Source organism: Ipomoea nil, unplaced genomic scaffold (genome assembly GCF_001879475.1).
Source record: "Ipomoea nil cultivar Tokyo-kokei standard unplaced genomic scaffold, Asagao_1.1 scaffold0418, whole genome shotgun sequence".
Lineage (NCBI taxonomy): Eukaryota > Viridiplantae > Streptophyta > Magnoliopsida > Solanales > Convolvulaceae > Ipomoea > Ipomoea nil.
The window spans coordinates 1,762,848-1,788,553 of record NW_017616846.1 but is presented as its reverse complement, the minus strand read 5'-3'; the positions used below and the strand labels follow the sequence as shown (position 1 = coordinate 1,788,553).

Genomic DNA, 25,706 nt, shown 5'->3' with positions numbered 1-25,706 from the left:
ACCAACTGCCATTGAACTCTACTAAAAATATTCTCCAAAATGTTCACTTCATTGTATATTTACTAGTAGAATCTTCCCACGAATCTAATGTTCTCAATGTAAACACGTAGGTGCAAAACCATGATTTCGTCCTCAGAATACTCTCTTAGCAAGCATATCAACTCTCCCAAGGCAACAAAGGGGATATATAGCTTGGGATGTCTAGAAATTTACAGTGAATCTTATTCTCTATTTGAACACTAGAGCCATAGTTATTGCATTCAATCAGATGTATGGTTCACATTTGATCAATGTCATCTGAATTGAATGAGGAACATAAAAAACTTCAGATTTCTCAATACTAGTAAGTGGAGATTAAGCATGAAAATCATTTTCACCTCTTATCTATACATATAATACTTGTGAGGAAGAATAGTCAGGGTCATCAATCACTCTTTCCATCTTGTGCTCCAATTTCTTGAAGGTAATGTTCTGCATCTAATGCTGCCATGCATCCTGCATAATTCCCCAAAAAACGAGTTGAGAAACCAGCCACAATCAATCAATATATATACATACATTCATACATCACGGATGTGTTCACACACATATATCCAAAAGATTGCATCACAACTATTAGAAGTCTAAAACATAGTGTTTCGTAAGATAAAACCTAACCAGTCTCCCTCAACATGGGTTCACTAAGGTCACAATCCTGGCACTGCCAGGGCTGAAATTGTTCTTCACTTTTTTGGCTATTGTATGTATCATTTTTATTCTTTTACATCATTGATTGTATGATTGGTATGAAATCTTTAGATTTTGAAATTTTAGTTTTTTTAAGTTACTTATTGCACCATCTAAGGAAGGCAAACAGTTGAGCCCACAAATATGTAAAAGCACATCTAACATTGTCAAGAATTATAATAATGGAATTTGCAGGAAAAAATGATTAGCAATGGATGGCAAATGTGAATATTTTCTAATGCCAGTCTTGTTTCTGAATGATATACACCTTTCGGCACCACCAATTAACTCTACAAGTTTGGTCATACCAATCCAATCATTCAGACACTTCAATACTTCTTGCAGAAAAAGAGAAAGCAGAAATCTCAATATATTGTTTGCAAATAAACTTAACAACCAAATAAATAGAAACTAAACACACTGCCATCTGAAAACTTTTGGGCAGCACATAAGTAATAGTTGAAAAAAATCTTCATTTATATGTTCAAAATGGATAGATGGCCACCCCCTCTGGTCCATTTGACTATTTGAGGTTGTTGTGAAAATTAATAACAATGCTTACAAGCTAGACCTTGGTGGCAAGTATGATGTTTCTACGACCTTCAATGTGGCTGATCTTACTCCTTATGACGGCCTGGATTTGAGGTCAAGTCCTTTTGAAGAAGGGGATGATGGCACAAAGCAAGATCATCAAGTTGGAGACCCACTTGCACTCCCCAACAGCCCGATGACAAGGTTGAAGGAAAGAAGGTTACAAAAAGCTCTCAATGCTTACATTCAAAGGGAATGGATAAAATAGTTTGCTAAGGGGGTTGAGAAGTTCCAGACTAAGGAAGAATGTTCAAGGATGTTTAATTTTGCTATTCTGGAGTTGAGCAGTAGCAGCAACGGGTTTAGAAGCCCTGTGAATAGATCCTGCCACTTTTTGGCAGCAAGCAATGGGTTTGGAGACAGGACTATTAAACCTGCCATGCAGTCCCACTGGGACAGTTTTGCGCACCTTGGGTATTTTGACGATATCTAACTCATTTTTATACTATAGAAAGTTAAGGGAATGCTCTACAACTCTTATATTTTGAGTTTTCCAAGATTCAAACTTTATCAAGCTCAAAATCATACTTGGAGTTGCTGCTAGTGCACAGTTGCGGATTTTAGACAGAATTGAGAAGAAGCAACGGGGTGGAGTGGCGGGTTCAAGGGACCCGTGAGTGTAGCCCATGGAATTGAGGCAGAATGCACACTTTTGTAGTGGATTGCAGTGGCAGTGTTGCTAAACCCATGAGACCAACCCATTGCTTTTATCCTATAGACAACCGTTTGCAGGATTCAGAGAATATTCCCTTTTTATTATGCTTTGTTGGTTTGTACTCTTCTGTTTTAAGGACTTGTACCTAAATGGGGTTATAAATACCCCCAGACTCAGACCTTGTAAACACTTTTAGCTATTTGAATGTATGAGAGATTTCTTCTCCCTCAGTATAGCTAGGGGTCCTCTTGGGTGTCTCATACAAAAACATTACTCACTTGCAAGCTACCGAAGAGTTGGTGGGAGCACTTCATGAGATTTGCGACAGTCGACTAGGAAGATAGCAAGCCATTTCCCCTTCAGATTCATGAGCGCTAGGGTGGTCTGAGCATTTGATATTGGGTTGAACGGCAAGTCTCATTGGGCTCATATCACCCTCCACTTGCACCTTAGGTGAAAAGGGAGCCCATACAGACCAGAAGGAAAAAATAAATGAACAGCAGAAAAGATCAAGGCAAAGACAGGCTCTGATGATTTTGGTGGTTGATCAAGTTTTAAGTTCTATATCAGCTATGATCATGTTAGAATTTTTATCTGCCTGTCTATTGCTGATTAAATACCAACAAAACATAACAGTTTGAGAAATTCTAAATATCTGAAAGCATAGTTAATGTATCATGTGCACATGCACATGCATTGACATCTTTAACTTTCACGGAATTAAAGAGAGACTACCTGTTCCGGTGTTCCCTGCACATATCTTTTACTGTCACAAGTTTTTGTTTGACTAAAATCATCTGATCATAGTATCATGCAATTACTAGTTTACTACACAACTGCCAAACTTTGAACATTTCCATATTCTCTTGCTTCTATCACTGCCTTAGTGAAATCATCATCATCAACCAAATCAAACAAAAGCAACAGATAACTTAGTATAGAGTAACATGAACTTAAAAAACTATAATCACAAATACTAAACTAATGTATACTAAGGTTAACCAAGATGGAATTGTTTTTCTTTCCAAAAGCATAACCTTTGTGCATCTACTTTCTTCAAGAAAAGCTTAGGCTAAAGGCTTATTGTCAGTGCACACCCGAATGATAGAATTGAGAAAGGAGCTAGGAATGACAATTTTGAAATCAGCAGACTTCTGAGGTTCGACTAATAAAGGGGAAATGCACATTACTATTAGCTCCATTCAAACAACTGAGACAGCCAAAGATTGCAGCCGAGAAGCATATACTAAGCTAACTTGAATCTAAGATTATTCACAACTTCAAGGAATGTTATGTTTCTACAGTGACATTCAATATTCATCATGTAGTAAAACGCTGAATTAATCCACATAGTAAATCACATTTAATATATCAGACAAACAGTCAGTGAGCTCTCAATGACAAAAATACCAATTTGTAGGGCACTCACCTGAGCCAGCAGCAGTGACAGCCTGCCTATACTTCTTATCCTGAACATCTCCAGCTGCAAAAACACCTTTGACACTGGTTATAGTTGTCCCGGGATTAGTCAAAATGTATCCATCTGAATCCAACTCCAGTTGCCCATTCAGGAACTTTGTTGCTGGTTCATGCCCTATAGCGAAAAACAAACCCGAAACCTTCAAATCTGAGACGTTCCCAGTAAGCACATTCTTCACCTTCAGTCCACCCAGAATCTTCTCTCCAAAAGCCTCTACCACGACAGAGTTCCAGAGCACTTCAATCTTAGGATTATTTAAGGCCCTATTCTGCATAATCTTTGAAGCCCTAAATTCATCTCTCCTGTGAATTATGTACACTTTTGACCCGTATTTGGTTAAGAAAGTAGCTTCCTCCATAGCAGAATCGCCACCTCCGATCACGGCCAAGGGCTTGTTACGGAAAATAGGGGCAGCGCCATCGCAGACGGCGCAGGCTGATATGCCGCGGTTCCAGAAGCCGTTTTCCCCAGAGCCGGAGCCGGGGAACTCGAGGCGTTTGGCGACCGCGCCAGTAGCCACGATGACGGAGTCGGCTAGAGCAATTCTAGCATCGGAAAACACCTTGAAAGGCCTAGCCGAGAAATCGACCTTGGAGACCGTCTCAGTGAAGATCTCAGTCCCGAACCGCTCAGACTGCGCGCGGCAACGGTCCATGAGCTCGATGCCGCCGATGCCTTGAGGGAACCCCGGGAAATTCTCAACCTCGGAGGTGGTGGTAAGCTGGCCGCCGGGGGCGATGTCGTTGGCCATCCAGCCCTCAAACAGGACGGGTTTGAGCTCGGCGCGGGCGGCGTAGATGGCAGCAGTGTGGGCAGCGGGGCCACTGCCGATGATACATAGGCGGGTGTTGAGCGTTTGGCCGTCACCCATGGCGGGAATTTTGGAGGCGGTGGTGTAGGTGGCAATTGGGATTCGGCTGCGCGTTTTCCTCAGAGCATTCAGGAGTTTTGACAAACAGTTGCCGGGCATAATACTAAACTTTTGAAGATGATAGAAACTGGAAAGAATGTAAATGAAAATACTCAAAACAGTTTTGGCGGGTTCATCCAAAAATATTGTAAATATTAAATCTTAACCATATCATACCAAATTTTGAATATTCAAAATCAAATCAAATGTATACTATATTACAAACACTATTCAACACACATATTCTCACTACTTAATTTCATATCTTCTTATTTAAAAAATAATATGAAAATCATGGTAAGTGTAGTTTCTATTTTTATAACGAAAAATAAAAAATCTTAAAACTGTAAGAAAAAAAATGAAAATTCATGTAAATGTGTCCTAAATCTCTTTATCCATTTCTCAATTTATATACTAATTTTGAGATTTTTTTGGCTAATTGGAAAAAGGCTCATGAAGCTTTTTCTTGCCATTTCTTGACAGAATTGTTTTTTTTTTTTTTGACATTAAAATAACATTCATAAAGTCTATTACGTACCTGAGTGAACCAAACAATTTTAAAATACAATACAAATCATATTCTATTCTATGTTTATTTCATTTTCAACAAAATAGCATTCTTATTTTCTTAAAATTCATTCCGTGAACCAAACATGTTATAATTCTGTCATGACTTTGACAACTCAAGAGAACTAAATATAATAGTGAATATAATTGGGGAATCAAATTTACTATTTGCCCACAATACCAAAATTATCAATTATTTCTTTTAATTTTATTACTATCATATAATATTTTATATGAAGATCGAAAAATATAATAAAGGTACTAAAAATAATAATTAGTAGGTACATTATATTATAATTATGACTTATTTAATTAGACTATACTTAGAGTGCAATGTTAATTAATAATATTCATATGATACAGATGTAGTATAATGATATTTATGAGACCATAAAATAGTATATATTCAAATGATAAGTTATAGATAAACTATCAGGACTATGTGGTCTAATGGTATCCGGGTTGGACTTCCATTTGGAAGATTGTGATTTCGAGCCTCAGTGGAGGCGTTTGCAATCAAAAAAAAAAAAAAGTTATAGATAAACTAAATATTATTGTATATATTCAAAAAAAACAAAAAAAACAAATTCGTATTGTATATAACTTGATGTCAATATGTATTATCATATGAATATAGTTATGTTGACAAAATATATACAATTGAATATTCTATTACGATAAATATGATCAATATGATGATCGAATGATTTAGCGTATCACCATTAAGAAAACAAAATCTTTTTAAAAAATATCATTTTATATTGACCTACATATATTTATTTTTGTGTACCAGGACTATGTGGTCTATTGGTATCCGGGTTGGACTTCTATTTGAAAGGTTGTGAGTTCAAACCTTAGTGGAGGCGTTATTGGTTCTTGGTGTTTCAGTAGGTTGAGAAAGTATATGAACAAATACTACAATGTAATAGAGCCAGTAGCAGTCCTATTAGTTTTTTTGGAAGCAGTTTTTTCTGATCAACTTTTTTGATAAAGTTATTTTGCATGTAATCAACTATATATATACTAAAAAATAATTTACAAACACTTTTTTTACAATAAGGTAATATTATCAACTAGTCAAACTCACTAACCCAACCAGCTAACAATTATTTACCAAACATCCCCTATATTTTTCTTTTAAAATTGTAAATTCAATAAGCTTATTAAAAATGCTACTTGAGTGGCGTTTCAAATCTCAGCTAAGACAAACGACCATTTACCAAGCATCCATTTTAACTTATTGACCAAGTTAATAAGCTAAACTTAATTAAACCAACTGAAAAATAAGTCATTTTCTAAACACGCACTTCTCTTAAGTTATTCTCACTTGTCAAAAGACATGCGTATACTTGTTGGGCTTCCAAACTTGAACCAATCCACCAAGTATACCACTATTATTAGATTGAGTCGATTTAATTGAGTCTATACCCAATAGAAATTTCTTACTATAATACTTAACAAATTGTAACAAATTAAAAACAAATCCTTAAAAGAAAAGCCAACTTTAATTTCTCAAAGTCTGATGGCCCCTAAAGTCTAAAATTTCAACCCGAAAAAGTTGCAATAATTAACACATGATTATTTTTTTCTTTTGTGTGTTCCTTATATTAGCAATAATTTCTAGGGTGGTCATTAATGTATTGTTTAATTAGTCAAAATTATGGGTTAGGAGTAGGTGGTCCTTACAATCTTTTGAATCTTCATTGATCCTTCTCCGAGATCTTCGCCACCTGCAACTCTTCTCCCCCTCAAAGACCTGCAATGATTTCAATCAGATTTCCATCACAGACATGTTAACAGAAAGACAATATATTTTTGTGCACAATTAACAATATTGGGTCTTTGTTTTATTCGCGATGGATGGATAATACGAGGATGGAGTGTTTTTCTCCTGCTGCGACGATATCCATGTTGTCAACTTGGAAGGAACACAAGGACAGACACGACGCTGTTCAAGGTCCAATAAAAGACACCAATGTTACAATGCCCTTGTCCCTCACATTATTGTCCGTTTCCTCCTCTCAGTCTGGTTCGTTGCATTCACATACAAGAACCGGTTTAATTAACTGTATAGTTTTTATTTGTTTTTGTCATTATCTTACTAAACTTAATTTTTCTACCATGTGGCTGGAAATTCACTATTACCAATCACTTTTCAATCTTCACCACTCAATTAGCAATGATCCTCATATTTAATGGATCACTGAGTTAATCGTGATTTAACAAAATTTTTAACTTTTTATTGACATAACCAATCAAGTTTAATTTCTTTTTTAACTATTTTTTGTTAGTGGTTGATATTACTGACCGTTTTCAACCTATAGTCGGTAATAACATTATTGAAGAACTTTTCAACTTTCTAAGCTAAATGATAATAACATTATTTGAAGAACTTTTCAAATTTCTAAGCTGGAATGATCAAGATTTTTTTTTTTTAATTACTCTTGGGTATTCATAAATTTTAGATTTCTTAACCCTATACGACAACGTAAGGTATTGTGCAGGTTGTTTAAAAAAGAGTTTATTATCGAAAGGGTCTCTTGACTATAATAAAATTACTAATTTGGTCATTGACTATTTTTTCTTTTACCTAAATAAATCTCTCAATTTTAAAAATCTTAACAAATTTGATCCTCCATTTGTTTAGTTGTCAGATGTCCGTTTACTCGGAACCAAATTGATAATTTCGGCTATATGCCCATTTCGGTAATTAACTCTTCAGTTTAAAAAGAGATGAAATGGTGCATGTGATGACCGAAATGTTCCCTTGACTATAGCAAAATTACTAGTTTAATTTGAGCCCGAGTAAACTGATGTCTAACGGCTAAACAAACGGAAGACTATATTGGTTAAGATTTATAAAGTTGAGAGACTTAATTAGGCAAAAAATAAAAATAATCAATGACAACGGATCATTTCAATAATCAACTCTTTTAAAAATATAATAAAATTCTTTAATTACCGTTATACCTTTTGTTTTGCAAGAAAAATTAATGCCATCACTTCTAATAAAACTCTCAATTTTTTTTTTATTATTTTTTTTTCATTCACAAATCATACAAATCAAAGCTCTAGATAGAGATACAATTGTACAGATCGAGACCTGCAGATTAATTAATGAAAGTGGTGATGGGAAGTGGGAATTGCTAGCTGCGCTATCTATTCATTAATATACATAAATAACGCTATAATAATATAATTAAGGTAGCAATTAATTAAGACTTGGTCTTCTGTTCCCACCCATCATCATCATCATCATCAACCTTAGTTTTGTCTGATGAGAACTGGCCTTTCCTCCATGGAAAGAGAGTTTCTATGGATAAAATCCAGACAGTCAGCTATGGCTTCTGCATAAAACGAATTGGACCTCGAGAAACTACTCTTCAATCTCAACTCCCCGCCGCCATTATTGCCGTACAGTGCATAGTTTATCTCCCTGGTAATGCCCAGATTCCGGCCGCCAACCTTGCCGCCGATGCTTCTCTTCATCAACGCCCGGACCGCGCGAGCGTAAAGGGACTTTAGCCTGCTCAGAAGCCTGAACAAGTGGAAGAACTTTGCCCGGAGCCGGTGGACGGAAAACCTCCTCGAGTTTAACCTAAACCCTTTGTAGTATCCGCCGCCGCCGGCGGTGCATGGCTTCTGAACCCTGGTGTAACACGTACGATGATGAATATGAGTGCCGCAGCCCATGGCCATATATGGGTCCTCTGAGGTTTTGGGACGACAATGAAGGAGAGGTTACGTTCTTGAAGGTCTGATGAATATTTAACGTTGGGAGTAGGAAAGGGGAAAGGGGAAAGGGGTTTGGAAGAAGGAAAGTTATCTTTTAGTATTGGTGGAGGTTTATTATATATCACAAGTTAGAACACACAAGAACAACGAGAGTTGTGTGACTCAAGACTTGGTTCATTATATTGGTATAAGTAGTATTTAGGATTTCTTGATTGTGTACTAATCAAATGATTTGATTAGACTAATGAGACAAATAGACGTAGAGAGCGGACTATTTTATTTTTGTTGAATTGGACGTTATGTTGTTATCATTTTATTTTTTGGTCCGACCACGTATTTCTCGTTAAAATATTTTAATAAGACTAAACACGTACAATAATACTAATCCTATTTATATCATGTACGATCTTAATTAATGATTGACAAAGCATATACTTTCTTGATGGGATAATACTGCACATATCATGAAATAGTGATTTCAACTCTTCAATTCTTGATGCGAGCATTATTAACCATCCAATTTTTATAAGGTGCGTGGTAGTTCTAATTTAGTCTTAATTACAAAACAAAGACATTAAGTCCATCACCTTTATATTACACGTATAGAGCTTGTTAATTAATATAGAGACAATATTGTAATTTGAAGCTCTGATCTAAACTATTAAAGTCTTCATAGGATGTCGAGGATTCAAAATCGTCAATACTATAATCTCATGAAAAGATGCATGGACTAAGCTATCACCTTGTAAATAATATAATTTGAGGGTTATAGTACTTATGTTAAACATTGTAGGACTAAAATTGTTATTTTATATACATAAAGTAAAAAAGAAAAAAGTTACTTTTCATTTTATTTTATTTTAGTGGTGGTCATCAGCTAATAATTGGTATATAATGCCACTTAATTGGTCACTTATATGGAGTACTATGATATGCTTTTGCAAATTACAATATATGTTTATCATAATTGTATTTTATTAGTCAAAGTATTGAAATATGTTCATTGCAATCATGAAAGTCACTTAGTCCTCATAATATAAAAATTCATTAAAATCAAACAAATACAGTTATTTCTTCTGGTTGATATGATCTTATTGATAACCTATTAACCTAATAACTAAAGAAGATCTCCTAAAGATTATGTTTTCTAAATAATGTGTACATAGGATAGTAAATAATTATTTAATATATAGGGGTCTATAATTATATTTATATATTAATTAGTCAATAATTTTATTTCTATTATTATTGTATTAATTGTATCTATACAAAAAATCGTCATTTCTCATCCCACAATCTGCACTATTTATTTTCTAAGTTTGAGACAAATATGTAAATAGGTGGGACACACGAAAGAGAAATTGTCTCAATAAAGTGATATTAATTACAAATTAAGTGACTAGGGGTGGTTGCAAGATTAGATAGGCATAATTAAGTGCTTAACAAACAACAAAGATTTCTTGTCTCTTTTCTTTTTTTTCTCTCTCTCTCTCTCTCTCTCTCTCTCTCTTTTTTTTTTTTTGAAATTTATTTAGAAATGTATATTATAGATCTCAATTTCTTATTTTCTTGATAAGATTATATATACAACAAGACGGCTGATAAATAACCGTGGATCGTCCAATTAGATTTGGACACTTCTTCATCGCTGAGGTCAGAAAACCAGTTATAGAAATCGGACACCATTTGGGACAAGACAAATTTGTCAGCACTGCTTTAAATATCAAACCAGTATCCAACATGAGTCACCACCTCTTTATGATTCCTGAGCTCCATTCGTACAATCGATTATTATGTTTCAGCCTTCCATGCCTCTTGCCAGTCTTAATTGCATAACATGTTTTCAATGCGATTCAAATCCACGACATGCTATGATATCAATTGTCAAAACTAAACAGTTATCACTATGTCAAAAGTTATATACTTAGTAACACATGTGCAACTTTAACTTTTTTATATTTACGTAATATTTAACATTACGTTTTAATAACAAGATATTGGACTCGACACATCAAAACTCCGCCCAAAATAATGAGTGATTACTTTGAAGAATGATGAGATTATTACTATCTAATGAGATACTTAACATTTTCCAATTTATTTAATTGAGGTTGGGAAAAGACAAAGTATAGGCCGAGGAGAGTACTGGTGGTGGCACGCAAGACACAAGCTCAATTAATAAAAGGTGTAAACTTGGATTTGTTAAACAAAAGTCTCACAATTTTGTCTTATCAATTGCCATTTTTTTTCTATTTTTTAAATTCCACCTTAGTGGCCTACATTTTAATTTACTCCGTATTATATTCTATTTTGTATTTTATTTATTTTATAGCCGTCAAGAGTAACCTCGTGTTCCATTAATGTTTGGACTGTACTATATTTTAATTATATGTCTTTTTTCCGACCACACATTTTCATAAAATTCGAAGGACAGTTTGTGATGTCATAAGCAGAATATATATATATTTTTACTGTGCGATAATAATAATGATGTTATTAATGAGTTTATGACTGTCGGTATTAGGGAATTCTTATGGTGATTAGAGACAGGGCGGCAAGGATAAGATTATCAATAAGACCATAACAATCCAAGATCAGTCTTTAATTTTAATTATACAATAATGAATTATTATTGTTGTTATTATTAGGGGTGGCAAATTTAATTTTTTAAAATTTGTTTATGATTTTGCAGTCTTGCACTATCCATATTTAGACTCAAAATTTGCAGTCTTGCACTATTTATATTTAATACTCGTAGAGACTAGGTTAAAGTAGACAGTATTTGAGAAAAGATTTGTATATTTTGAACACTTTCATTAGACTTATAGGAACAAATAATAGTTTGGACTTGGCCAAAACATGACAAATTAGAGTAAAATCTATCTTGTATGATGAATTCAGGTACATAAAAGTAATATTGTAGGTACATAAATAAATAAATAAATAAATAACTATATATATATATATATATATATATATATATATATATATATATATATATATATATATATATATAGAGAGAGAGAGAGAGAGAGAGAGGCGGGTTCAGGTGCGGCAGTGTCTTACGGTGCGGCAACACCAATAGTTCACCAAATATGCACCATCAACGTTAGGAAATACACCACACAAAACAGAGTAAACAGAGCCCTGCATCACCAAACACACACCACTAGGTGTGAGTAAAAACACCATACAATGTTCGGAAATACACCATTGGGGGTGGTGAGTTATATGGTGTGTTTTTTTGAGTCTGTGGTGTATTTTGTGATGTTTTATTACATTTCATTGGGGTGTGTTTTTATTACACTGTTGGTGCATATTGTTAACACTGTTGGTGTATTCTGGAATTTGACCGCACCGCCGCACCGTAAGACCCCGCCGCATATGAGCGCTCTTCTATATATATATATATATATATATATATATAATATTGTAAGTACATCAAAATATAAATTTAGGTACATATAAATGACATCAAAAGTAATAAATTTATGTACCTATTGCAGTTATTTCACGTGTGTACAATAATGAATTTATATACCTATAGTATTGAACTTATGAATTTAAACTAGTAACTTTTTTGAATTAAATTTATGTATCTAAAGTAATGACTTTATATACATATAGATTTATCTTTAAAAAATTTTAAAAAATAATATGGGTGTCATTTAAAAGGTAAAGGAAAAACAAATTAAAGTGGTACGATTTTTGGATTAGGGTCTATCTTAACCTTGGAACATGATATAACTACTTAAAATATATGTTTGGCTTGGCTATATATATATGTACTAGCCTTTTATATGCACGATGTGCGAGAATAAATGCCCAATATTAAAATTATGATTAAATTAAAATAATTCAAAAATAAATAAATAAGTAAATGAGACAAGTCATATAATTTATATTATATCCTATCTATATGTGCTATGCTTGTCTAGGTAAAATATCGTAAATAATGATTTATATATTTGTGATAAATTTGCTAATATTTTTCAAGTTTATTTGTGTTGATTATAGTTTTCACTATGTTGGTAAATTTCAACTATAAGTTTCCACTCTCAATTACTATTAAGTTCATGAAATCCAAGCAAGCCTAATGAAGTAATGCAGTTAGACTTCAAAAATTGGATCAAAGCCCCAAATAAAACTCTACTAAATTTACAGGCCCAAAACCCTTCTTGGCTCGCTGATAATCCAAAGGCCAATTTATAGAATAATATTATATTTCAGTCTGTGAGACTGGGACTGGGAGCACCAAATTTTATTTTTTAAGTTATCAGTGATGTAATCTGATCTGGTATTATAATATGTTGGGGTTTGGTTGTATCTCAGCTACACCATACAACTCAACATGCTCTCATCTTTTAACAATCAATTTCATTTCCATCATTAACATTAGCCCATTAGTAGTTAATATAAATACAAAAATTTAAGAATTTAAAAAAAAAATAAAAAAAATTCATTCACTCAACACACCAAAAATCCAAAATATGCAAATAATCATTTCTAACCAAAAACTGGCCCAGGAGAGGGAGTGAGGGAGTATATTGACAGTTGAGGGTGGAGGGCATGAAAGTGGAAAGGAAGTCTGTTATTCCAGTTGCAAGTATCTACTAGAACAACCTCAGCTCAACAAAATTCTGTATGTCTTCTTTCTCTTGTTGTTCTGGAATCTTGAAATTAAGCCTTTTCTGGAAGATTAAGATTATATATGAATCTTGACTGTGAACTACTTCTTCATTCTGGGTTATGATTCTTCCAAAACTGCTTTAAAAAGGGTAATCTTATTTACTAGTATTTATTATATAATCTTGTTTAGCTTATTTCTGCTTTACACTGGATTGCCAAATTTATGAATCTGATGCTATATATATTCACCAATATACTTCTGAAATTAATAGCTACTAGTCAGTAAATCTTTTGGGAGAGTAAATATGCAAGGATTAAAGGGAGCAGCTAATTTCCTTCTCCCAAAAGGAACAAAGCATTTGGAAGGATGTAACTCAATGGCTTAGCAGACATGACCAAATGTCGGTGCGCACAAGGGATCTGTCAGTTTGGGCATAATTCCCATACTGCCGCCGCTGAGGTTCAAACCTTGGTCTCTTCTCCCAAATACTGCCTACTGACCCATTGAGCTAAGTCCGTGTGGGCAGGGAGCAGCTAATTTGGTCTTGTAGTATTGATGCTGATAATTGAGTCTATCCAATTTGATTTCCTTCAATTATTATATTGTGTATGAAGGTGTTAGTTGCCGATTTTGTGGAAGGAGTTTGGCAATGGGAATCAGGGAATTGTTCTTGGTGGCTTTAATGCCTGTGTTGAAAACACTGTTTATTGCTATAGTTGGTTTGTTTCTTGCCCTAGATCGCGTGAGTATCCTGTCTGCGCCTGCACGCCACCATTTGAACAATGTAAGTGGGCAGATTTTACATTATCGTTTTCTTCAAGTGGTTCTTTGACAAACATTACTGCTAATAAGGTTAATTGGAGTATAGAATTGATTTATATGTTTCGATAATACCCTAACTACAACTGTTAGAAGGATCGATCTAGCTGTTGAATTGAAGTAACATCTTTTTCGTTGTGATATTTTCGTTTTAAAATAAATGATAGCCTTGATGGGTGTTCAAGTTCATGTTTTGTTTTTTGGGATACCTTATAAAAGAAACGAAATAAAAGAAGAATATAATGGACTAAAAGCGTGCATACCTTTTTGAACTTGAGCAGCTTGTGTTTTACATATTCTTTCCGGCACTTCTGGCTAGCAGCCTGGTAGATTCAATGACGGCAACCAGCATAGTTTCTTTGTAGGTGTAATGCTTATCGTTTATTTGGATTCCTCAAATTCCCGCTTAATTTACTTGTGCTAAAATTCAGTTTCTAAGTCCAGGTGGTTCATTCCTGTGAGCATTCTTATTACGTTTATCATTGGATCAGCACTTGGGTGGATACTAGTTAAGATCACAAGAGCTCCTCGAGAGTTGCATGGCCTCGTTATTGGCTGCTGTGCAGCAGGTACATAGATGAATGGCACCCTTATATTCTGAGAAACTAACTGAGCTTAATTGGATAAAATTATTTTCAAGTGTCAAACACAGCTTTTTGAGGGATTTCAATTCCTTTCCTTTGCAGGAAATATGGGGAACTTACCTGTCATTATAATCCCGGCAATCTGTGCCGAGAAAAATAATCCATTTGGGGATTCTTCAACCTGTTCAAAGAATGGAATGAGTTATGTGGCACTATCTATGGGGGTAATGATTATTTAATGCTTCTTTAACTTTGGTCTGCTTGGACCGGACCGAACAAATAAACTTGTTTTCAGCAGTAGTATATACTCATTCTTGCTCGTTTCTTTGTTCAGATAGGAGCTGTTTTTGTCTGGTCTTATGTATATAATATCGTAAGAGCGTGTGGGAATAATAATATCCCCACCGATGCCAAAGTGGACTCCAGAATAAGCGAGAAGCAACACGATGAAACATTAGGAATAACCTTAGACAACAACTGCACAGAAGCATTATTATTGTCAAACAATTACTTGAGCTCGGGAGGAAATGAAGATCTCGAAAGATCAACACGAGAAGTCCAAGTAAATTCCGTGCTTCTCTATTTCGAAAAGATGCATTATTATTTGAGAGAACATTGTGTTAAAATATCACTATCTCAACTCAAAAAACAAATGTATGTGTGTCCAATTATCTCATAGCTTCAATGAATCCAGATGAGAAACTATATGTATACTCTAGCTTTCTAATTGATCTTAAGTTTTTGCGAATCATAACAGATAATATTAACCTTCGCTTCTTCGGTATGTATCAGGTGCCAGTACTCGGGAAAATTAAACAGCAAGTGAAAACGTGGATGGGAAATATTGAGCTGAAGATGATATTCAGACCTCCTACTATAGCAACAGTACGTGGTTGATGGCTAATCTTACAATATCTCAGAGCAGTCGGTCCAAGATGGTACTTCCTATTAATTAACGAGTGTTACTTCTTGTGTAGATTCTTGGAATCATTATTGGCGTTATATCTCCAATAAGGAACATCATGGTTGGCGAGAGTGCTCCACTACGTTTCGTTGAGAGTTCTGTTGTTTTGCTAGGGTATGACTCCTAATTGTGAATATATTGTTCTTAGTTCTATACTTGTATTTGTATACTTTTCAAAAGTGACCATTTTATTGCCTGGATTGACCTTTTACAGGGATGCAGCAATCCCTTCAATGACACTGATAATGGGGGCAAATCTTTTACGAGGTAACTTTAGTAGCACCACGACTGCAGCTCTTCATCATCATTCTTTTCAATTTCTTAACATTTATGCATGTAACGTCGTTTTGGTTCAGGATTCAAAAGATCGGGAGTTGGTCTATGGCTTCTCGTGGGGATCATTATAGTCCGTTTCATCGCCTTGCCTGTTGTAGGCATCGTTGTGATTAAAGCTGCACGAGATCTAGGAATGGTGGGATCAGACCCGTTGTATCACTTCGTTCTTCTTCTTCAGTATTCTGTTCCTCCAGCAATGGCCATAGGTAATAGGATATGGTTTTTCAATCTGGGGTCTTACATGATCAATATATATGTACCCTAAAAACTTGTGAAAATTGGCAGGAACGATCACACAGCTGTTTGAGATTGGGGAGACTGAATGCTCTGTGATAATGTTTTGGAATTATGGGGTGGCATCAGTTGCATTGACACTCTGGTCAACATACTTCATGTGGTTTCTATCCTGACTCTTCTTCTTCTTCTTCTTCTGTGTATTGCCTGCACCCTATTTATTTCTCCAAAATGGTTGAATCCCCAACTCCAATTGGACAGAGCATTTATGAGAATATAAATCACGGTAATTCAGTAGTTCAACAGACAAGACTAAATGTCAGGTACATACAAGAGATCTGCTTAGCCTATTTACTAGTTCTTCATTTACTAGTTCTTCATTTTCTTGACTATTATCTCATTTGTTCATCATCATTTGAAGTTTAAAAAATTAGCCCTAAAATCGGCATGAGCAGCTCAACTGGTTATCAGATGCTCTGTCGGGTCGGTATGTAGGAACACTTAGAATTGGGAATTTTTTTTTTTATCTGATCCTATGCTTTGAGCATGTAACCATTAATGTGCAATCCAACTATTAATTTAGACTTTTAGTTGAGATGGAGCACATGCTTCAATTTGAATCATTCCACCTCATTTTATGTACTCCGTATTAGACTTGAATTAATGAAATTTATTTCCTTAAAAAAAATTAAAATTAAAATTATGGTAAGGCATGATGATTTCCGTGAATCCGATTCATCCCCATCTGCTCGAAATTCCGCACTGCAAATCGTCAACTTAACTTAATCTTCACTGCAAACCTAAAACCCCCAACCCTAAATTTCCACCGACTCAAAAACAAATTTCAGCATCGCCAGAAATCACCAGCTCATAAATCCACGTCTTTCACGGATTAAAATTACTACAACTTTGATATGTTTTGAATCACGTAAAACATAATCAGCGGTCAGTTCATAAGCCCGCAGTCTTATATACTCGTCAATTTCATATTAATTTTACATCTATATATACACACACACACACGATCGCGTGTATGATTATCGTTTTGATGCATGCGTGTATGATTATATATTCAGCTTGAAGAAAAATGGAGTTCGAACCAATGAGTATGGGGAATGATGTGATCGAATTTGATATGATTGGGATTGTGGATGGCGCCATTGACATTGAACACCCGATGGATGATGATGATGACGACGATAATCGCGGCGGCGGTAGTCGCGGTGCAGGAGGCGATATGAACCTTGAACCTTACGAGGGGATGGAATTTGAGTCGGAGGAAGCTGCGAAAGCCTTCTACAATGGCTATGCGCGAAGGGTAGGGTTTAGTACGCGTGTGAGCATGTCAAGGAGGTCTAGGCGAGATGGAGCGATTATCCAGAGATCGTTCGTTTGTGCTAAACAGGGCTTCCGAGTTGACAAGGCGAAGCCGACGAGCTGCCATGACGATGGCGGAGGACGAGTTAAGCGGCCCAGGGTGGAGACTAGGGTTGGTTGCAAGGCAATGCTGTTGGTTAAGATTCAGGAGGAGTCAGGGAAATGGGTAGTTGCTGGGTTTATCAGAGAGCATAACCACGAGCTCGTCCCGCCTGACAAGGTGCATTGTCTGCGCTCTCATCGACATGTTTCCGGGGCGGCTAAAGCTTTGATTGATACCTTACAGGGAGCTGGTATTGGCGCCAGCGGGATCATGTCTGCATTGATCAAAGAGTATGGCGGGATTAACAACATCGGGTTTACAGAACGCGATTGCAGGAATTACATGAAGAGTAGTAAGCAGAGGACACTTGGGGGTGATCCCAAGATCCTCCTGGATTATTTGAAACAAAAGCATGCTGAAAATCCAGCATTTTTCTATGCTGTTCAGGGAGATGAGGATCAGTGCATGAGTAATGTTTTCTGGGCTGATCTTAATGCCAGGAACAGCTATACTTATTTTGGTGATACTGTAACATTTGACACTACTTACAGGTCAAATCGGTATCGCTTACCTTTTGCCATGTTCACAGGGGTGAATCATCACAGACAGCCAGTGTTATTCGGTTGTGCCTTCCTACCAAATGAGTCCGAGGCATCATTCGTTTGGTTGTTTAAGACTTGGCTCACAGCAATGTCTGGGAAAGGGAAACCACCTGTTTCAATTACAACTGATCATGATAGACTGATCAGGTTGGCTGTTACACAGGTTTTCCCCGAGACACGTCATAGGTTCTGCATGTGGCATATCTTTAAAGAATGTCAAGAAAAGCTTTCGGATGTGCTCTCCAAGCATCCAAACTTTGAAGCAGAGTTTTACAAATGTGTGAGCGTGACTGAGTCCATTGAAGAGTTTGAATCTTGTTGGTTATCCCTAATTGATCGATATGATCTCCGGGAAAATGAATGGCTTAAAACAATATTTGCTGACCGTGGGCAATGGGTGCCAGTCTACTTGAGGAACACGTTTTTTGCTGAAATGTCTATGACTCAACATAGTGATAGCTTGAATTCATATTTCGATGGATACATCAATGCATCAACAACTCTTCAGCAATTTGTCAAACAATATGAAAAAGCTCTGGAGAGTCGGTATGAGAAGGAAGTCAAAGCAGATTATGACTCCATAAACACTGCCCCTGTTCTTAAGACTCCATCACCCATGGAGAAACAGGCTAGTGAGGTTTATACTAGAAAACTGTTTGCAAAGTTTCAAGGAGAGTTGGTTGAAACACTAGGATTTTTTGCCACGAAAGTTGAGGATCAGGAGCTAATAACTACGTATCAGGTTTCCAAATTTGGGGAAAGTCATAAATCATACTTGGTGAGGTATAATGTCGGGGATATGAAAGCATCGTGTAGCTGCCAGATGTTTGAATTCTGTGGTCTTCTCTGTAGGCATATATTGACAGTCTTTAGAATCACAAATCTTCTTACTCTACCTTCTCAATATATCCTGAAAAGGTGGACTAAGAATGCAAAAAGTAGTGTCGTGTTGGATGAAGGAACCAACAATTTATTAAATAGCTGTCGAGAATCTCTTACTCAAAGGTATAACAATCTTCAGAATGAAGCCCTAAGATATGTAGATGAAAGTGCCGGAGATGAGGAAATTTGCAATGTGGCATTGGATGCTTTACGAGAGGCTGCAAACAAAGTTGCCATTGCTAAAAGGAACAGTGACAAACTGTCTATTGTCAATGGACCTGGGGACATACAAGAATGCACCATTCTTTTAAGCCATGCAAATACCAGAAGTCAGGATCATCAATTGGATCCCGGGAAACCATTACCCCTAGTAAGTTGAGATTTTACCTTCTTTTTTTTTTTAAATTTAACTTCACAAGCATTAGGAGTGAGCTCCTTTTCTAGGCTTCTAACTGTGTAGACTTGTGTATAATTTAAGAGCCTGGCAATTTCACTAAGAATATAGTCTTTGTTTAGAGTTTTTACCATTCTTTCTTACTTATAAGCTGGAAAGATCAGGTATTTGCCTCCAAAGTTGCAGGCATCATTACTCATTAGATACGCTTTTAATGTTTGATTGTAGCTTGCAACCTACTGTAGTACTTTGAGCTTTGTCCAGAGCATTGTATCGAATTCAGAGATTATTGGATCATGAAAAGTCCTGTTTGTTTAGCTATGTTAAATTATAAGATTTCTGGTATAGTATCAATGTTATGAATTTAGGCCATCTGTTTTTGTTTCATTCTACAATGGTATATGATCAATTTCATCACGAGAATGTTTAATGTCTCATTACTTTTTGACTAACATATCCAATTCCTTTGTAGGATGAACAGGACAGAAAGATACAGAGCCTATCGTGGCAGCTTGAGCATGCAGAACAAAAATGTGAAGCATATCGGGCCAGCTTACTGTCAATCTTGAAAGATATTGAGCAGCAGAAGCTACAATTAGTGGTTAAAGTTCAAAATATCAAGTTTGGGTTGAAAGACTAAGATAGGAATGACTTTGTAAGTTGTTACAAAATGGTGTTTGGTTTTATACTACTTTTTAGCTGCTTAAGTAATTGATAGCATTCTTTGTAAGTATTTTTTTGTTTTTTCAACTAGACATGAAGCAAAACTGAGCTCAGTAATATTCCAATTAGACATATGGGTACAAATGAAAATGGGGTTATGTATCTTAATATATAATATTAGAGTGTGCACCTTTCATTAATAAAATAATAATTTGACAATATTTGTTGACTTTGTGAATTAGGTAATTTTGTTACAAATTATTATATTTTCATCTTCTCTGTTTGTAGTGGATTTAACCCTAAATCGAACAAATTAAATATTTTATTTTGATTTTACAATTAAATATTTATATTTCAATTTGAGTCAACCACAGTAATGAATATCCATGTTAAGAAATCAATAAACCCAAATCACATTAAAATTTTGAAACTATACTACATATTTCTAATTTCCTAAAAAGCAATATAATTTATAATTTAATTTAAGATTTAAGATCCCTTAAAAAGGTGATGGAGAAATTAAGTACTGTAAAGGATAAGATTTCCCTGAACCGACTAGGATTATATAGGGCCTACTGAATCAATGGCTAATGGACAACAAAACTGTATTCTTGATTAGGGTCTCAGCAAACTGTTTACTTGATTTGATTTCAATATTTCATTTTCAACTTTGGTTTAGATTGATTCATTCAATTTGAATGCCTTCACTATACCCTCAATTTCTTTTTATTTATTTATGCTTTGTAATTTAGTACAACATTAAAACAAATTGCAGCTTAATACATTAAAGAATTCTTAGCTCACGATCACCATGCCCAGACTTCTTTTTATGCTTTTCAAAGAGATCTTGCAGTGCTTCAACGAATCGATCATGCACTGCCACAACCTTTTCAATAAATTCAAGAGGATAGTCAATTAGGACAGAAAAGAATGTGCATAGTAGATTAAGAATAGTGAAATAGATGTATGGAAAGATACCTCTTCCATTGTGGGTTGTGGATTTCTCTTGACTTCAATGGGTTTCCCAACCACAACATGCAAGGGTTGTCTAAAGGGTATAGGAGATCTGCAAGAGAAGGTCCAGGGTACACTATGAGACTGATTAGAATTTAGAAACTTGAATAGAAATGGTTTGTAAGGTGAATGGCTTACCCCAGGATTCCCCAGAAAATAAGCGGGGTGAACTTTATAGCTCTGGAAAATTCCAAAAACAGTTTGTTGTTCGGCTTCCACCACTTGTAGACACCTGACTGCAAATTTCACACAAAAATGGTAGGGTAAGTAGCCTTGCTTTTTCACAGAAGCATCAATATCAAGTGTGTGACACAGAATGATTGGCAGAGCAGTGAACAGATAAAATTTACTATGAAGCAAGCAAACATATCCAATGACCTATTGGACAGGTTATTATGTACCTGGAAATTTCATATAATAGACTCGTAGTAAATGAATTTATGCTTACACAATACATCAGCGTACTTATTGCAGTAGGAATGTAAACTGTACTAATCCTCAGAAACTCCCAAATTTGTGGACAGGAAGTAGTTACAAGAAATGCAAGGCAACAATGAAAAAAGCCAAAAATCACCTGGCCAAAGCAAAATACAGGAACCAAAGGCTTGCCCGTTTCTATAGCGATTCGTACAAATCCTTTTCTTGCTTTAAGGAAAGCAATCTACATAATAGATAACAGGTCCCCATAAGAGTTAATTCCAAGCAGAAATCAACATTACAAGGAAAGAGAATAGTAAAATTAGAATATCAATACATCTTTCAGCATCTAGAATAGAGTAAGTTTAACTTTCTTGAGAACATGGTTGTTAAAAGAGTGTCAAAATAAACTAGAACTTGCAAGTTCCCTTTTACTTTTATAACAAATGCTGAAATGGGACTTGTTAATAAAAAGGTTAGACCCCCTCAACCATGTGCTTAATGTACATAGAACAATACAAGATTGTGGAGCACCATTTCACAAAAGATGCATGTTGGCATAAAGTCTTGTCACCTTTTAATATCTAAATCTACTACTAATAGGACAGGACAACAGGCTATGTCACTGGTGATTTTATCACTTTTTTATCAAGTATATACTAAGATAGCTAGATGTTTGATATTAAACCTCAGAACTATGATCCATATAAAATGCTTCTTGAACTCCACCAGGCACTATGATGCAGCTATAGCCAGACGACAGAAGGGACTGGAAATTTTTCCTTGTTGCAGGCGATAGTCCCAACCAAGTCCATATATGCCTCAAAAATGGTGTAAAAAATACCTGTAAAGAGTTTGAACAGTCAAATAGAACTCAACAAGAAAACGACCAACATCAAGACTTCTTGCTAAGCAGGAGGCAGCAAGTCTTACAGCAGTACTAGCAAGTACTTTGATTCTTGGCAAAGGCATGAAGCCTGTAAGGTCAGCGAGTGAAATAACTCCAATTGGCCAAACCGAATGTGGTTCATAGCCAAAAACTGCGAGAAGAACAATAACATAGTAAGTCGATGGTTCAGGAACCAAAAAGATGGAAAACTTTTTCTGTTCTTACCACAGCAGAAGGAAAACATTCTGCGTTCTTAACGTCAATTACAATTTCCCAGAACAATCACATAAAATGTTACCAAAAAAAACAAATCACGAAAGGGAGAATATAACAAGCATAACAAATTTCAAGAAGAAGATAGTGATTGCTTGATCGCCAGAATAGTAAAGAATTAAAAATAAACTCCTTTGCTTTCCCTTTTTTGTTGGAGAACAGAGAACTTACTGTATGCTTGATTGGGATCGAATGCTTTAATATCCTCCACATGCAGGTGCACTGGAAAGTAGCCACAAGCATGCTTACATATGTACCTGAAATTGGCCAAATTTTCAATAGCACAGCACAGTGAAATCGAAATATTTGCAAAAAAAAAAATAAAATAAAATTCAGCCCCATTTATTTTTCTCGTCAATCGGAATCAGACAATTGAATAGATAAAATTGCAACATAATAGAAATCAAACCTAGCTAATCTTCGGCCCGATTTATTTTTCTCGTCAATCGGAATCACCGCAAATATCAACAACACTCCTAATACCCTGGATCAAATCAAACAAAAAAAATTAAACTCTCATACAAAATGAAGGCGGCACCTATGTATAAAGCTAGGGAGGAAGTAAAGAGCAATACGCAATGGCTTTAGAGAAGGGGAGGAAGAAGAAGGAAAGCAACACGATGATGATATTGAAGTGGATAGAGCCAAGCCACAGCGACATCGCCAGTATGGTGTGAAACAAGGAGCCGTCCCCCGTCCCCTTAAATTCCGCCGGAGTTGGCGGCGGCGGCGGCGACTCCTGGTGATCAATCCCGCTCTTTTCCTCCATTGCAAGACAAATCCAAACAAATCAACAATCTCTCACGTCCTCTATGCGTTCACCTGTATATGCATACAAATATATATATATCTGTATGTATATAAATATAGGTGAGAAAGTGAAATCTAGAACTCTGCTTCTTCTAGTAACTACGCTTTGAACACATCGTATCGGCGTCTCCCTAACAGCCTGTCAACCTCCAACCTCCAGCAGTCCAACTCTGAGAGCGGAGGCTCCGGGCCGGGCCGGGCCACCGATTCTATAACAATTAACAAGCAAAGCAACTCAGCAAGGATTTTTTTATTTTTTTAATCTAAACTGACCCGGATGGAAAGTGTATGCTCCGTTTTATTCAGGGTCAGATCCGAAAAAGCTGTTTTCACTGTTCAACTAACTTTTCTGTTATTTCTCTGGATCCAATCCCTTTCAATTCGTTCGTGCCACGAAATAATTATTATAGTCATAATTACCATAATCTTTAACTAAAGATTCTGGAAAACTCATTTATTGTTAACTGTTAAGCATCATAAATAAATATAATAAGGTATTCAAAAGAAAAAATATATATATAATAAATAACATTTTAGTTTTTTAATTGAGAATCTTGAAAATGATTTTGTAACTCATTTTCTTGGCTAGAGAAATCCGCATTTACGTATACATTGGTCTAATTGATAAGTAATGGAGGAAATTTAAATTTTATTCTTACTTAATTCCCATATAATTTCAAATATCACTAAATTTTTTAGTTTGGCTGAAAGGAATTGCAATTCCCTCAATTTCATGGAATTAGAATCTCATGGCTTCCTGAAGTTTTAATTCAATGAATTTTAGGAAGAAAAAAAAAAAAAAAAGATAATCATGAGACAAAATTTCCTAATTTTTTTACTCAAAATTGATGTTTGACCTTCACTTCTAGATGATAGCCATGTATTATTCTTCGATCAACAGAGAGGACGTTGTTCCTGAGGAATAACCATTCTAGGTCAACCTTAATCAAGTATGTTTTCTCAGAACTCTCAAGTATTTAAATTTGATGTGTATATAGTGTGGGTGGTGTGTTTGTTTATAATAGCGAATGAATCTATGCAATAGTGAATGACGTCAGTTGTGTGTTTGTTAATTTTAATTTTACTTGTGTTTGAATCTATGCAATAGTGAATGAAAATTTGCATTGTTTATAATTTTATGTACAACTATAATTTGCATTATGAGTGGTGTCAATTTTATAATTGCAATAACAATAGGCATTTTGGACTTTATACTATTTATTCTCTCTCAATTCTCATGTATACCAAACATTATAATTGAAATTCCCAATAATTTTATTCCTACAAACCATTAAACTCCCACTTTTTTCCTACATTATTCTTGCTCTCATTTGAAGTCTAATTTTTAAATTTGTGATTACCATGTCAAAAATTTGATCGACTTGGCTAGTAAATATATTTTTTTGTCACAGCCTTAAGAACAGACAATGCAGCGGTTTGGAGCAAACCGCTACTTTACCAAACATATCTTTTGACGTTTTGACCACGTAAAAAATGAAGGATCCGCCAAAAAATTGGCAGATCCGCCATTTACCAAAAATAATGGTTTGTCTTGTTTATTGTGGTCAATAATGCAGTCCCGTGCTTGCGTCTAGGGGCTGGACTCTCTCTTCTTTTAGAAGTTTGCCAGCGAAAAAGAGTGATGTGGGCATGTGGCTATGACTTCTCTTTTTCATTTCCATTATTTCATTTCTGCATAATGAAAAATATCACATTTTCTAAGATTTACTAAATTTCTCATGGAAGATATCCAATCCCATGAAAGGATCCAAAGATTCTTTGTTCTTTTTTTGGTTCTGCACCACGTGTGATTGCAACCCAAAGGCGTCAAACACGGCATTGAACAGTTAGCAAATCTTGAGGTTGCTTGCAAGTAAGAATACACTCCAATATAATGTACCATTATCTGCAACTCAAATGCCCTGTCCATTTATTCTTACCAGAAAACAACCTTGTAAGAAACTGAGGAATCTGTCCACTTGAAGCTCCATGCATATCAACCACCTTAAATCAAATCCACTCAGCAGATCTTTAGTCCCCAGTTTCACTCATCCTATAAACTCACTTACCCACCATTATTATTCAAAACTGTCTATTCTTCTTTAATATAA

The 25,706-nt window shown here is 35.4% G+C and overlaps 4 protein-coding genes across 6 annotated transcripts; 2 read left to right on the top strand and 2 right to left on the bottom strand.

Annotated features, from left to right (window-relative positions):
- Positions 1–164: 164 nt before the first annotated feature.
- Positions 165–4,616, bottom strand: LOC109172646 (thioredoxin reductase NTRB-like). Its single transcript, XM_019321848.1, has 2 exons — positions 3,402–4,616; positions 165–495 (listed from the first exon to the last, which is right to left on the bottom strand). Exons 1-2 carry the CDS (start codon positions 4,420–4,422, stop codon positions 425–427), a joined length of 1,092 nt encoding a protein of 363 aa, XP_019177393.1. The 5' UTR covers positions 4,423–4,616; the 3' UTR covers positions 165–424.
- Positions 4,617–13,138: 8,522 nt separating this feature from the next.
- Positions 13,139–16,744, top strand: LOC109172645 (protein PIN-LIKES 3-like). Of its 2 annotated transcripts, XM_019321846.1 has the most exons (12): positions 13,139–13,306; positions 13,909–14,078; positions 14,395–14,474; positions 14,558–14,682; positions 14,800–14,921; positions 15,032–15,259; positions 15,490–15,582; positions 15,675–15,775; positions 15,876–15,928; positions 16,018–16,203; positions 16,283–16,449; positions 16,598–16,744. In XM_019321846.1, the coding sequence occupies exons 2-11, from the start codon at positions 13,944–13,946 to the stop codon at positions 16,405–16,407; spliced, it is 1,248 nt and encodes a 415-aa protein (XP_019177391.1). In that variant the 5' UTR covers positions 13,139–13,306; positions 13,909–13,943; the 3' UTR covers positions 16,408–16,449; positions 16,598–16,744. The 2 variants fall into 2 exon arrangements, with proteins under 2 accessions (XP_019177391.1, XP_019177392.1); XM_019321847.1 differs by lacking the exon at positions 16,598–16,744 and having other exon boundaries at positions 16,283–16,534.
- A 210-nt stretch (positions 16,745–16,954) lies between these two features.
- LOC109172642 (protein FAR1-RELATED SEQUENCE 5-like) lies at positions 16,955–20,411 on the top strand. Of its 2 annotated transcripts, XM_019321844.1 has the most exons (3): positions 16,955–17,176; positions 17,308–19,505; positions 20,002–20,411. In XM_019321844.1, the coding sequence occupies exons 2-3, from the start codon at positions 17,319–17,321 to the stop codon at positions 20,167–20,169; spliced, it is 2,355 nt and encodes a 784-aa protein (XP_019177389.1). In that variant the 5' UTR covers positions 16,955–17,176; positions 17,308–17,318; the 3' UTR covers positions 20,170–20,411. The 2 variants fall into 2 exon arrangements, with proteins under 2 accessions (XP_019177389.1, XP_019177388.1); XM_019321843.1 differs by having other exon boundaries at positions 16,955–19,505.
- A 424-nt stretch (positions 20,412–20,835) lies between these two features.
- On the bottom strand, positions 20,836–23,828 carry LOC109172647 (diacylglycerol O-acyltransferase 2). The gene is made up of 10 exons (XM_019321849.1): positions 23,678–23,828; positions 23,361–23,607; positions 23,195–23,269; positions 22,957–23,042; positions 22,557–22,663; positions 22,312–22,467; positions 21,781–21,867; positions 21,345–21,442; positions 21,171–21,258; positions 20,836–21,078 (listed from the first exon to the last, which is right to left on the bottom strand). Exons 2-10 carry the CDS (start codon positions 23,552–23,554, stop codon positions 20,977–20,979), a joined length of 993 nt encoding a protein of 330 aa, XP_019177394.1. The 5' UTR covers positions 23,555–23,607; positions 23,678–23,828; the 3' UTR covers positions 20,836–20,976.
- Positions 23,829–25,706: the final 1,878 nt, after the last annotated feature.

Excerpts from the sequence above, each read along its gene's own strand:
- LOC109172646 (XM_019321848.1), bottom strand. The coding sequence starts at position 4,422 with ATGCCCGGCAACTGTTTGTCAAAACTCCTGAATGCTCTGAGGAAAACG. Across the intron at positions 496-3,401 it reads TGTCACTGCTGCTGGCTCAG|GATGCATGGCAGCATTAGAT; the intron begins GTGAGTGCCCTA and ends GGAATTATGCAG.
- LOC109172647 (XM_019321849.1), bottom strand. The coding sequence starts at position 23,554 with ATGGAGGAAAAGAGCGGGATTGATCACCAGGAGTCGCCGCCGCCGCCG. Across the intron at positions 21,443-21,780 it reads CTGTATTTTGCTTTGGCCAG|TCAGGTGTCTACAAGTGGTG; the intron begins GTGATTTTTGGC and ends TGAAATTTGCAG. Across the intron at positions 21,079-21,170 it reads CACAACCCACAATGGAAGAG|GTTGTGGCAGTGCATGATCG; the intron begins GTATCTTTCCAT and ends TTTATTGAAAAG.
- LOC109172645 (XM_019321846.1), top strand. The coding sequence starts at position 13,944 with ATGGGAATCAGGGAATTGTTCTTGGTGGCTTTAATGCCTGTGTTGAAA. Across the intron at positions 14,475-14,557 it reads GCAACCAGCATAGTTTCTTT|GTGGTTCATTCCTGTGAGCA; the intron begins GTAGGTGTAATG and ends TTCTAAGTCCAG. Across the intron at positions 16,204-16,282 it reads TCCTCCAGCAATGGCCATAG|GAACGATCACACAGCTGTTT; the intron begins GTAATAGGATAT and ends GAAAATTGGCAG.
- LOC109172642 (XM_019321844.1), top strand. The coding sequence starts at position 17,319 with ATGGAGTTCGAACCAATGAGTATGGGGAATGATGTGATCGAATTTGAT. Across the intron at positions 19,506-20,001 it reads CCGGGAAACCATTACCCCTA|GATGAACAGGACAGAAAGAT; the intron begins GTAAGTTGAGAT and ends ATTCCTTTGTAG.